Source organism: Helianthus annuus, chromosome 14, assembly GCF_002127325.2.
Source record: "Helianthus annuus cultivar XRQ/B chromosome 14, HanXRQr2.0-SUNRISE, whole genome shotgun sequence".
Taxonomy (NCBI): Eukaryota; Viridiplantae; Streptophyta; class Magnoliopsida; order Asterales; family Asteraceae; genus Helianthus; species Helianthus annuus.
Window position 1 is genome coordinate 64,446,442 of NC_035446.2, and position 14,184 is coordinate 64,460,625.

Here is a 14,184-nt window from a genome sequence, read left to right on the forward strand (position 1 = left end):
AGTCCTAAGCTTGATTAGGGAACACTTGAGAGGAAGTTGAGCTCCAGAAGTGGTCCTCAAATGCAGATGAAGGTGTGAAGGAAGTTTTGCAAGTTCATGGCCTTATATAGTGGATTTAAGCACCACAATTGATTGACAACAAGGTCTAGCACACACCACAACTGATCAACACTTGTTTCTAGTGTTTAGGGGGTGTTTTAGGGGTCAAGGGATGTGGAGAATCGAGTTAGAATCGAGCAGATTGCACTCAGCAGGCAACAACCCATTTAATTCGGAGCTGGGCACCCCTCGCGTGACGCCACGCCCCCCTCGCGTCGCGCTAGGCCCTCCCTGATCAGCTTTGGTGATTTATTTCATTTTGATCCTTGGCTCTTCAAAACTTGATTAGGCACTTGTTTTCTTGCATTTTAAACCCTCAATGTTGATCTATAAGGGCTTTAAAACATATACCCACTTTGTTAGGTCCCCGGTTAACTTCGTTGTCACCCGAAAAGTCCTAACATTCAACGTTTACGCTTTAACCCTTCGCACACGAATTCGATCATAACTTTCTCATACGTTAACGAAACTTTACGAAATTTAAACCGTGTATTCTAGTGAGCATGATCAACCGTTACAAAGCTTCGGGTTTGTCAAAAGGTCAATCAGAGGTATAATTTAAAAATGTTGACACATTTAGCCCCTATAGTTTGTAATCTCTCACATTTAGCTTCGTATGATCCATGATTTATTCGTTTGAAGGTATGAGCACGATGTAGGGTTATTGTACATTATATTTATTCACGGTTGACATTTAGAATACGTATATTCACATACTTTCCACGATTGTCAACTTTAGTCCTTCTATAATATTTCTTTCACACGTTTAAACATTTGACATGTGTCTACACATTATAGGACGTGAATTTTCGAGGTGTTACATCCTCACCCCCTTAAAATAAATCTCGACCCGAGATTTACTGAAATAAATAAGGGTACTTTTCTTTCATCGTGGATTCAACCTCCCACGTGTATTCGGGTCCTCTACGGGCATCCCATTTGACCTTTACAATAGGTACTTGCTTCCTCCGAAGCTTCTTTACCTATCGATCTTCAATCGACAAAGGTTTTTCCACAAATTTTAAGCTCTCATCTATATGCACATCTGTATGGGGTATTACCAATGATTCGTCAGCGAAGCACTTTTTCAGATTGCAGATGTGGAACACATTGTGAATTCCATTGAGCTCTTCGGGTAAGTTTAACTTATAGGCAATTGTTCCGACACGTTCGATAACCTCGAAAGGTCCCATGTATCTCGGGCTTAGTTTGCCTTTCTTACCGAAATGCATCACCCCCTTCCAGGGTGATACTTTAAGTAACACTTTTTCACCTACCTCGAAGTGAAAATCCTTACGCTTTGGATCTGCGTAACTTTTCTGCCTATCTCGGGCAGCCTTGAGACGGTCTCGAATCTGGACAATCTTGTCCCTCATTTCGAAGACTATCTCTGGTCCTGATAATTGGACATCTCCAACTTCCGCCCAACAAACAGGCGATCTACACTTTCTACCGTATAATGCCTTGAAGGGTGCAGCCTTAATGCTGGTATGGTAGCTATTGTTGTAGGAGAATTCGATTAATGGTAGGTTCTTATCCCAACTACCACCCAAATCGATAGCACATGCACGTAGCATGTCTTCCAACGTCTGAATAGTACGCTCACTCTGACCGTCTGTCTTTGGATGGTAAGCCGTACTAAGATTCAAACGTGTGCCCAAAGATTGCTGGAAGCTCTTCCAAAAATGAGACGTGTATCTAGTATCTCTGTCAGAGATAATAGACACAGGTATGCCATGTAAGGCTACAGTCTTATCAACGTATAACTAGGCTAACATGTCGGAGCTATAAGTCTCCTTGATGGGTAAGAAATGTGCTGACTTAGTCAGTCGATCAACTATAACCCATATTGTATCATTTCCTTTCCTCGTCTTGGGTAACTTGGTAATAAAATCCATAGTTACACACTCCCACTTCCATTCGGGAAGTTCAGGCTGTTGTAGCAAGCCTGGCGGCTTTGGATGCTCGGCTTTAACTTGCGCACAAGTCAAGCATTTGGCTACATAAGCGGCTACAGACTTTTTCAAGCCTATCCACCAATAATTTGCCTTTAGATCCTGATACATTTTATCAACTCCAGGATGGACAGAATATTTGGAACTATGGGCTTCCTGGAGGATAACATCTCGTGGTTTGGAATCTCTCAGATTTAGCTTCGTATGATCCATGATTTATTCGTTTGAAGGTATGAGCACCATGTAGGGTTATTGTACATTATATTTATTCACGGTTGACATTAAGAATACGTATATTCACATACTTTCCACGATTGTCAACTTTAGTCCTTCTATAATATTTCTTTCACACGTTTAAACATTTGACACGTGTCTACACATTATAGGACGTGAATTTTCGAGGTGTTACATACTAACACGGTTAGCAACATCCTAATCGTACATGTTATAAAAAATTTATGTAATTGCCACGTCCTTATAGTTAGGGACATTTTAAAACGATCAGAATGAAACCATAGTTAGAGACATTTTAAAACGATGGTAAAACGTATATCTTTTGTACATACGTTATTGCTGGAGTTATATTTCACGAAGGAATTCAGATGAAAAAAGTATGAAATCCGGTTTGAATAATTGTAATTTAATTTTTATCTTTTTTTTTTGGAAATTAAACCCATTAATCGGGTTTGCTAACCGGGTTTTGGATATACCGGATCGGATTTTGAGTGTTTGCAATGCTTTGGTTCAGGGTAATGGTCGTATAACATATGTATTATGGTTGATATTTAATAGTGTAAATCTAAGTTTCAATTACTTAAAGGGGTGGAATCTTGAATTTGACATTATGAAAAAACTAAAAAGCAAATGGAATATAATCCTGAGTTGTTTCGGTTCTTAGGGTGGAATGGGCGTAATAGGGGAACCATTCGGGGAGTGGGTTTTACCAATCGGGAAGAGGCCGCCGGTGTTTGTGCGGTGAGCGGGGGTGGTGTAGTCGGTGAGTAGTCACCGAATGGAAAGATCCTTTGAAGGGTGAGGTAACCGTTAGAATATAGCCGTTGCCCCCCTTTATAAAAAAATTACAATTTTTCTTTATAAACAACACTATTCTCTTCTCCATCCAACACCATTCACTTCTATTCAACCTAAATCCTTTCTTTTACATTCAAAAAATGTAACCCTATTTTCTAAATAATGGCGAATGACATACCATCGCTATTCATTCCATTTGATATTAGTGAAGATGATGATTCTTCCTCAAGCGATAGTAGTTTACTTTTTTTTCCAAAATCTTATTAAGGAAGCCGCCACACTGAAAGACACGGGTACTTCTAGAAAAAGGAAAGTTGTTCATCGAGATCGAGAGAAAGGTCACGAAACCCTTATGACAGATTATTTTGTCGAGAAGCCCAAATTCAACGAAGATGTTTTTCGTCATAGGTTTCGTATGTCGAAAAGGTTGTTTTTATAAATTATGAGTGACGTGCAAGCGAATAACTCGTGGTTTCAAGAGGGCGTGGATGGGAGAATGAAGAAGAGTTTTACACCGATGCAAAAAGTTACATCGGCGATTACGCAACTTGCAACTGGTAACCTTCCAAACGAGAACGACGAATATTTAAATATGGCCAAAAGGACTTCCCGTGAGTGTCTAGATTATTTTTGTCAAACGGTATGTAATTTATATGCTTCCGAGTTCTTACGTAGACCAACTAGCCACGACGTTGCGCTCTTGTATCAAGCTCATGAGGATAAACATCACCTTCCTGGGATGTTGGGTAGTCTTGATTGTACACATTTTGTTTGGAGAATGTGTCCAACAGAGTTGCGGGGCCAATATATAAGGGGGGATCACAGGTACCCGACAGTTATGCTTGAAGCGGTGGCCTCTCAAGATTTGTGGATTTGGCATGCTTTTGTGGTCCACCAGGTTCACAAAACGACATCAACGTACTCCAACAATCTCCGTTATTTCTTACTCAACGAAATAGAACTGAACCAAAATGTCCATTTTACGTGAACAACCACTTGTACAAACGTGGATACTATCTTGCAGATGGAATCTACCCTACTTGGTCCGTGTTTGTGAAATCAATTCAGTATCCTCAGATAGTGAAAGAAAAGAAGTTCCAGAGGCAACACGATGCGGCAAGAAAAGACGTGGAACGGGCTTTTGGTGTTTTAAAGGAAAAATGTGGTGTACTTAATCGATCGATGTGTGCTATGAGTGTAAAAAAGATTAGGAATGTCTTATATGTGTGCATTATTATGCATAACATGATTCTAAAAGACGACGAAAACACGATTACACAGGTACATATTCGGGATCCTCCAGTCGAGCACGTTTTCGATGATACTGTTTATAACGAGCTCATTGATGAAGATACGCATTATAGACTAAAATATGATCTTGTGGAGCATCTTGGAGAACAAGATTTACCCCACCTTTTGGCGGATTCCGACGACAAATAGTTAAATTAATTTTAGTTTTAAAATTTCTTTTTAGATTTTATTGTCATTTTGTTTATTTTAATTTAATGTAATATTTCATTAATTAAATGTACTTTTATTTTGTTTAAAATATGTTTATGAATGCATAATTTTTAGAAATAAAAAATATATAAAAAAAGAAATAGATTCCCATGTGTTTGAGCACCATAGTGATTGAGTGTAAAATGAAGAGTGAAGTAGTGACTTGACATGGCATGACATTATTGGATAGAGAATAAGTTTATCACTCCCTATTTAGGGAGTACTCCTTCCACCCTTAGCACAAAAGGGTAAAATAGTCTATCTTTTACTAGGGTTTGTAATTTCCAACACAACACATTAAAGTACCTTTGATTTAGCGGTATCTTAAAGTCAGACAAGACAAAGTCTTTTTAAAGAGGTGTGATAAATACACCTAAGATATGGATTAATATACCAATTATTCAAACTTGGTAATGATTAAACACTTTATTACATTATTTTATTATAAAAATCAAAAGTAATAACTATGTTGTTGGTGCATATGTCTGTCGACTTCGTCTTGTATCGAGTCTTATAACTAGAGATGATAGATCAGGGCACGAAGTACGAGGAAAATGGGAGAAGGCATGAAACAGCCATTTCGCACGAAATGAGATTGCCATTTCGTACCAAATGGATCAGGCCATTTCGTGTGAGCCTTTTCGTGCAAAATGGGCTTGCCTATATATAGATGCCTTGCCAATTCGTTTAGAAGAGTTCTGATTCCGGTACCGAAGTGCTGCCGAGGTGTCTCCTGATTGTAAATCGTTGTCAAATCTATATACAAGATATTATAAGTGATTCTCTATGCAAATCAAGCTGATTCTACATCAATATGTCTATTTCCGCCTTTCATATTGATTAGAAATCTTCTGAACGACTCGTTTTGGTCGTGCAAACGTTCCTACAAGTGGTATCAGAGCTCAGGAGGAAGAGTTCTTACTAAATCAGCATGATTTCACCAAAATTTCTGACTGCTACACCTTCGTTTTCAAAATTAACAAGATTTTACGGTTAAAAAGGATTAAATTTCTCACATAATAAGCAAAACACTGTTTTAAACAATCCTTGAAAGAATTAGACTTAAAACCGACCTATTTTGTCACACCCCCAAAATCCACCCGCGGAGTATCACCGCTTGGGAGCGTGACTGACCAGGACCAAGCCACCAATCATATAGAACAACGTAAATAGTAAAAGTAAATGTAACTTAACCAATCCAATCCATATGAAAGGTGTTCAAAACATAAGTATAAATTCAACGTTTCGCGGAAGCATATGAGTAAAAGCCCAATCATAAGTAAAGTATGAAATGTCTAATGTTTAATCAAAGCATTCACGATCCTTGTCCACAACGACCGCGCCTCCCAGTGCAAGCTCCATGTATACCTAACGACCTGCAAGGCATGTAACAGAGAGTTAACAACTAGTTGAGCGAGTTCATAGTAAGTAAGTTCGTAACGGTAAGTTTGTTTCGTAACGTGTGGCTCTACTATGCCGATAGTATGTTCTATTAGTGGGGGCTTCCCATAGTTGCATATACACTAGACTATTTGTAACCATAAGTGTTCTTCTTAACCCGAGAACAGTAGTACGTACAAGTTTTACGTAGGTTTTACGTAAGTGTCCTTCTTTACCCGAGGACAGTGGTACGCGTGGGGTTTACGTAGGTTTTACGTAAGTGTCCTTCCTGACCCCGGAAGACAGTAGCATGTGTGAGTTTACGTAGGTTTTACGTAAGTGTCCCTCGAAACCTGAGGACAGTGGTAAGTACTTGTTTACGTAGGTTTTACGTAAGTGTCCTGCTTAACCCGAGGACCATGGTAGATAGTCTAGTAGCCGTGTAAGTACGAGTAATTGTTCAATCCTATCATTCAACCCATTCCCAATCCCCGGGAATCCCATGCCTTGGTAAGAGTGTGAACTCACCTTGGTTTGCTCGGTTTATTATTGCTTCTAGTGTTAATTAATGGTTAGGTCCGTTACACACGACCTTAGATTGATTCTAGATGGATTGGAAGATCAAGATTGATGCAGAGAACTTGTGTAGCCAAGAATGATGAGAGAAATGATTGTAGAGAGAATGATTTGAAGTGCCGTATGATTGAAATTGGTGAGAATGATTAGGGTTAAGGGGTTTTGCTTTATTTTCATTATTACCACTAACCACCCCTAAGTATCATCCTTTACACAAAACACACACACCACATATAATTTACAGTTTCATCACCAAGTTCATGTATTTGACAAATCATTCGTAAAATAACACATAACCATGCAACAATCACCATACACTATATCAAATCAAAACGTATACAGTTACAAAGCAAACAAATTGTGTAAGTAAGCAACTAAACAAACAGTGAACGTGCAATAAATGCGAAAGTGGAATCTCGGAAACTCGAGTTGTCACATTATCCCCAACTTGAAAGAAATTTCGTCCCGAAATTTAGCATGCGGTTACTGAGGAAGCTAGTTAAGTTGTATCGTTTACTGGTTTTCTTGGGGTGTCACATCATCCCCTCGTTGATTTGGAATTTCATCCCGAAATTTTGTAGTAGCTTCAGCCTCAGTAGTGGTTGCACGGTTTTCGAATAACTGGGGATACTTGAGTTTCATTTGGTCTTCTCGTTCCCAGGTGAACGCTGGGCCACGACGGGAGTTCCAACGAACTCGTACAAGAGGTATTCTAGTGTGCTTGAGGACCTTAACGTCCCGGTCCATGATTTCTACTGGTTCCTCGACGAATCGCAACTGCTCGTCGATAGTGAGCTCCTTCAAAGGAACTATGAGGGTCTCATCTGACAGACACTTCTTCAGATTCGACACGTGGAAAACATTGTGAACTGCACCGAGTTCTGCTGGTAGGTTCAGTTTGTAGGCCACTTTGCCTATTTTCTCGATGATTTCGAATGGTCCGACATACCGCGGATTGAGTTTGCCCCGTTTACCAAAACAAACTACACCCTTCCAGGGTGAGACTTTGAGTAGCACTCGATCCCCAACTTGGAACTCGAGTGGTTTCCTGCGCTTATCAGCGTAACTTTTCTGACGGTCGCGAGCTGCTGCCATGCGTTATCGTATCTGTGCAATTCGTTCAGTAGCATCAACTACAAGTTCTGGATCTGTGATTTGACTATCCCCCACCTCTGCCCAACAGAGAGGTGACCGGCATTTACGTCCGTACAATGCCTCGAATGGAGCGGCCTGAATGCTGGTGTGGTAACTGTTATTGTACGAAAACTCCACTAAAGGGAGATGTTTTTCCTAGCTGTTGCCGAAATCGATAACGCATGCCAGAAGCATGTCTTCTAGAGTTTGAATCGTGCGCTCAGACTGCCCATCCGTCTGAGGGTGATAAGTTGTGCTCATGTCTAGCCGTGAGCCAAAAGCTTTGTGCATTGCTTGCCATAATTCTGAAGTGAATCGTGCATCCCGATCCGAGATAATAGAGGTTGGCACTCCGTGCCTCGAAACAACTTCTTTCAAGTAGACGTCTGCTAAGGTAGAGAACTTATCCGTTTCTTTGATAGCCAAGAAATGAGCAGACTTTGTGAGTCGATCTACGATCACCCAAATAGTATCATTCCCACGCTGGGATCTAGGTAGGCCAGTAACAAAATCCATGGAAATTTCCTCCCATTTCCACTGCGGTATCTTGGGTTGCTGAAGTAGGCCTGATGGTTTCTGATATTCGACTTTGACTCTCGCACAAGTCAAACATTTGCCGACGTAAGTTGCTATGTGGGCCTTCATGCTAGGCCACCAGTACGTAGTTCTGATGTCGTGGTACAATTTATCCGAACCAGGATGTACCGAGTAGCGAGACTTGTGTGTTTCATCCATCACAAGTTCTCGTAAACCGCCATATAGTGGGACCCAAATATGCCCCGTTACATAGTAGGCGCCGTCTTCCTTTTGTTCCAATCGTTGCCTTGAACCGCGTAAGGCTTCAGCCTTGACATTTTCTGGTTTCAATGCTTCTACCTGAGCATCTCGTATCTATGCAGGAAGACTGGACTGGATTGTGAGTTGCAATGCTCATACACGTCTAAGTGTGGTATCTTTTCGACTGAGGGCGTCGGCCACAACTTTGGCTTTGCCTGGATGGTACTTAATGGCACATTCGTAATCGTTCAGTAGTTCAACCCATCGACATTGATGCATGTTCAATTCCTTCTGCTTGAAGATATGCTCGAGACTCCTGTGATCGGTTTAGATGGTGCACTTGGTACCGTACAGGTAATGTCGCCATATCTTAAGCGCGAAAACAACAGCCCCCAGCTCTAAAGCGTGCGTAGTGTAGTTACGTACGTGAACCTTAAGTTGGCGCGAAGCGTAGGCAATGACTTTGTCGCGCTGCATTGACACACATCCAAGACCCTGAATGGATGCATCACAATAGACCCCAAGATCGTCTGTGCCTTCTGGCAATGAGAGAATAGGTGCGCTGCATAGTCTATCCTTTAAGTGTTGAAAAGTCGTTTCCTGTGTACTACCCCAACGATAAGTAACACCTTTCTGTGTCAACAATGTAAGCGGCTGTGCGATCTTTGAGAAGTCTAAATAAGGCTTACACACTCTGTTCATAAGATCCATGAAGGCTGCCGGTGCGTTCGTTAGCCCGAATGGCATGACTAGAAACTCGTAGTGACCGTAGCGAGTTCTGAATGCTGTCTTAGAGACGTCCTCATCCCGGACTCTCAGCTGATGGTAACCTGACCTCAGGTCAATCTTGGAGTAGTAGGTCGACCCTTGCAACTGGTCGAATAAGTCGTCAATACGCGGCAGAGGGTAGCGGTTCTTCACGGTGACCTTGTTTAGCTCGCGGTAATCTATGCACATCCTGAGGGTACCGTCCTTCTTTTTTCACGAATAACACTGGAGCTCCCCAAGGCGAAGAGCTAGGACGAATAAAGCCCTTATCCAAGAGCTCTTGTAGTTGCTTTGACAGTTCTTCTAGTTCGGTTGGAGCTAATCGATACGGTGCGCGAGCTATTGGTGCTGCTCCTGGAGCTAGTTCAATCTGGAATTCGACCTGGCGATGAGGCGGTAGACTAGGTAAATCTTCAGGAAACACTTGAGGAAAATCGCGTACAACTGGGATATCCTCTATTCTTTTCTCTTTCGTTGATGCATCAGTAACTAGTGCCAAACTGGCGGTGTGACCCTTTCGTAAACATTTCTGAGCCTTCAGGAAGGAGATGATGCCAACCACAGCACCACTCCTGTCGCCTTGAACTTCGAGAAAGTCTTTACCAGAACGGGGAATACGAATGATCTTCTCCTTACATAGGATCTCTGCTTGCTGCTGGGATAACCGATCCATACCAATAACGATGTCGAAACTACCCAGAACTATAGGAATGAGGTCGATGGAGAAAATCTGACCAGCGAGGATAAGATTACAACCCTGAACTATGTGCGTGGCCTCTAGACTCTTACCATTAGCTAATTCTACAACATGCTTGGTGTTTAAGGGAGTTGGTGCACGTTTTAACATTTGGCTAACTTTCAAAGACATATAACTGGTATCCGCACCCGAATCAAACAATATAGTAACATAAAAGTCGTCGAGAGGAAACTTACCCATTATTACGTTAAGATCGTTCTTTGCGTCACCCCGACTAATCACGTACACGTGGCCCCGGTGTCATTGGTTCCATTGTTTCCCCCAACGTTATCCCCATTGTCGTCCCTGTTTCCATGGTCGTGGTTCTGAGTCTGGTCCTGGTTTATTTGTGGACAATGTCTCTTGTAGTGATCTTTAGCATCACACTGAAAACATCCTTTAAAACTCTGTTGTTGCTGCTGATTCTGTGGAGATTGAGGCAGCCGTTACTGTTCTTGAGTTACAGGACGTGAGCTTCGACAATCCTTAGCTTCATGACCTATCTTGAGACACCTCGGACAACGACCCTTGTTGCACTGACCGCTGTGGTGCCTATTGCATCTGTTACACTTTGGATGATTTCCTGATATCCACTCTGCCCACGACTACCAGAAAACTGTTGACTGGGACTCTGGTAGTCATTTATCTTTTGCTGCTGCGCCAGAGACTGAAACGGGATTAATCCCTTGCTCAGGTTTCCATCCCACTTGCGTTTGTTGTCACTAGAAGCACATGTAGTAGCAGCTTTAACACGTTTTGGTAGTTTGTTTTGTTCTATTGCCTGGTCTGTGAGACGATGAGCAAGCCGAGTGACTTGCTGGATAGTGTCAAGATTAGCTGTGGTCACATGACCCTGAATTTCTAGCACCAGACCCTTGAGATACAGCTCGATGCGTTTGGTGGGAGGGTCTACCATAGTGGGACAAAATGTGGCTAATTCATTTGATCTCTTCGTATAAGCCTCAATTTCAGACCCCGACATTTGTAAGTTGAGGAACTCCACCTCTAGTTTGTGGATGTCTTCCCGACTGCAAAACTCTTCCTTAATTAGGTCCTTGAACTCGTTCCAGGGGGTGGCATTAGCAGCTGCCAGCCCTAACATCTGAACCTGTGCTTCCCACCAGGTTAATGCAGCACCTTCGAGTGTTCCAGTAGCAAACTTTACTCTACGAGACTCAGGGCAATCGCGCACCTCAAAGTCAGTTTCGAGCCTCTCGAACCAATGGAGGAGGCCTACAACTCCCTCAGTACCACTAAAGGTACTAGGTCGGCAATCCTTGAGATTTTTGAAGGTGCAAACAGGTGGCTGAGCGTGTTGACCTCCTGCTTGTATGGCTGCAAGTGCCGCAGCAACTCGTTCGTTAATGAGAGCCGTCAACTGGGCTTGAGTCAAGTTGATACGTCCGGCCATGATCTTCAAAGCAAATGTAACGTAAGTAAGAGAGGTTCGCGAATAGTGCGATGACAGAAGAGAGTAAGCACACAAGTGTTCACAAGCAATAACGAATAGTAGGCAATGTAATCTAAGCATACCACGAGCAAAGTTCTATGCAATTCTAGCATGTAGGCAATAAACATAAACCATATTACCTAGGATGTTGAGTCTTGCACGTGGAGCGAGGCGTTGTTGTGGATCGTCGAGCACTGTACTGGTTATAGTCTGGTTTTAATAAAAACGTTTTCCCCATATTAAAACCAAGTTCTCTATAACCAATGGCTCTGATACCAATCTGTCACACCCCCAAAATCCACCCGCGGAGTATCACCGCTTGGGAGCATGACTGACCAGGACCAAGCCACCAATCATATAGAACAACGTAAATAGTAAAAGTAAATGTAACTTAACCAATCCAATCCATATGAAAGGTGTTCAAAACATAAGTATAAATTCAACGTTTAGCGGAAGCATATGAGTAAAAGCCCAATCATAAGTAAAGTATGAAATGTCTAATGTTTAATCAAAGCATTCACGATCCTTGTCCACAACGACCGCGCCTCCCAGTGCAAGCTCCATGTATACCTAACGACCTGCAAGGCATGTAACAGAGAGTCAACAACTACTTGAGCGAGTTCACAGTAAGTAAGTTCGTAACGGTAAGTTTGTTTCGTAACGTGTGGCTCTACTATGCCGATAGTATGTTCTATTAGTGGGGGCTTCCCATAGTTGCATATACACTAGACTATTTGTAACCATAAGTGTTCTTCTTAACCCGAGAACAGTAGTACGTACAAGTTTTACGTAGGTTTTACGTAAGTGTCCTTCTTTACCCGAGGACCGTGGTACGCGTGGGGTTTACGTAGGTTTTACGTAAGTGTCCTTCCTGACCCCGGAAGACAGTAGCATGTGTGAGTTTACGTAGGTTTTACGTAAGTGTCCCTCGAAACCTGAGGACAGTGGTAAGTACTTGTTTACGTAGGTTTTACGTAAGTGTCCTGCTTAACCCGAGGACCATGGTAGATAGTCTAGTAGCCGTGTAAGTACGAGTAATTGTTCAATCCCATCATTCAACCCATTCCCAATCCCCGGGAATCCCATGCCTTGGTAAGAGTGTGAACTCACCTTGGTTTGCTCGGTTTGTTATTGCTTCTAGTGTTAATTAATGGTTAGGTCCATTACACACGACCTTAGATTGATTCTAGATGGATTGGAAGATCAAGATTGATGCAGAGAACTTGTGTAGCCAAGAATGATGAGAGAAATGATTGTAGAGAGAATGATTTGAAGTGCCGTATGATTGAAATTGGTGAGAATGATTAGGGTTAAGGGGTTTTGTTTTATTTTCATTATTACCACTAACCACCCCTAAGTATCATCCTTTACACAAAACACACACACCACATATAATTTACAGTTTCATCACCAAGTTCATGTATTTGACAAATCATTCGTAAAATAACACATAACCATGCAACAATCACCATACACTATATCAAATCAAAACGTATACAGTTACAAAGCAAACAAATTGTGTAAGTAAGCAACTAAACAAACAGTGAACGTGCAATAAATGCGAAAGTGGAATCTCGGAAACTCGTTGCATATACACTAGACTATTTGTAACCATAAGTGTTCTTCTTAACCCGAGAACAGTAGTACGTACAAGGTTTACATAGGTTTTACGTAAGTGTCCTTCTTTACCCGAGGACAGTGGTACGTGTGGGGTTTACGTAGGTTTTACGTAAGTGTCCTTCCTGACCCCGGAAGACAGTAGCATGTGTGAGTTTACGTAGGTTTTACGTAAGTGTCCCTCGAAACCTGAGGACAGTGGTAAGTACTTGTTTACGTAGGTTTTACGTAAGTGTCCTGCTTAACCCGAGGACCATGGTAGATAGTCTAGTAGCCGTGTAAGTACGAGTAATTGTTCAATCCGATCATTCAACCCATTCCCAATCCCCGGGAATCCCATGCCTTGGTAAGAGTGTGAACTCACCTTGGTTTGCTCGGTTTGTTATTGCTTCTAGTGTTAATTAATGGTTAGGTCCGTTACACACGACCTTAGATTGATTCTAGATGGATTGGAAGATCAAGATTGATGCAGAGAACTTGTGTAGCCAAGAATGATGAAAGAAATGATTGTAGAGAGAATGATTTGAAGTGCCGTATGATTGAAATTGGTGAGAATGATTAGGGTTAAGGGGTTTTGTTTTATTTTCATTATTACCACTAACCACCGCTAAGTATCATCCTTTACACAAAACACACACACCACATATAATTTACAGTTTCATCACCAAGTTCATGTATTTGACAAACCATTCGTAAAATAACACATAACCATGCAACAATCACCATACACTATATCAAATCAAAACGTATACAGTTACAAAGCAAACAAATTGTGTAAGTAAGCAACTAAACAAACAGTGAACGTGCAATAAATGCGAAAGTGGAATCTCGGAAACTCGAGTTGTCACATATTTCTTGATCAATTTTGCAAGAATCTGATCGATCGATTGTGACGTCAGCAGCATTCCGTACGAAATGATCCATTTCGTTTGAATCAGTTGTTCCATTTCGCACGAATCGGACCATTGAAATATCATTCGTACGGATGGGTCTCCATTTCGCTTGAGGTCTCCATTTCGCTTGAAGTTGTCTTTTCGCTTGAAGTCCATTTTGCATCAAAGGTCATTTTGCACGAAATAGATTTCCATTTCGTACCAGGGTTCATTTCGCGCCAAACAGCCATTTCGCACCAAGTTCCATTTCGTTTGAAGTTTGTGAAG

The 14,184-nt window shown here is 41.7% G+C and overlaps 1 protein-coding gene across 1 annotated transcript; it reads left to right on the forward strand.

Annotated features, from left to right (window-relative positions):
- Positions 1-3,528: 3,528 nt before the first annotated feature.
- Positions 3,529-4,526, forward strand: LOC110906742. Its single transcript, XM_022151834.1, has 2 exons — positions 3,529-3,697; positions 3,985-4,526. The coding sequence occupies exons 1-2, from the start codon at positions 3,529-3,531 to the stop codon at positions 4,524-4,526; spliced, it is 711 nt and encodes a 236-aa protein (XP_022007526.1).
- The last annotated feature ends 9,658 nt before the right edge of the window (positions 4,527-14,184 follow it).

Coding starts and splice junctions, on each gene's coding strand:
- LOC110906742 (XM_022151834.1), top strand. CDS start 3,529: ATGAGTGACGTGCAAGCGAATAACTCGTGGTTTCAAGAGGGCGTGGAT. Junction 3,698..3,984: donor TATGGCCAAAAGGACTTCCC/GTGAGTGTCTAG, acceptor GTGGTCCACCAG/GTTCACAAAACGACATCAAC.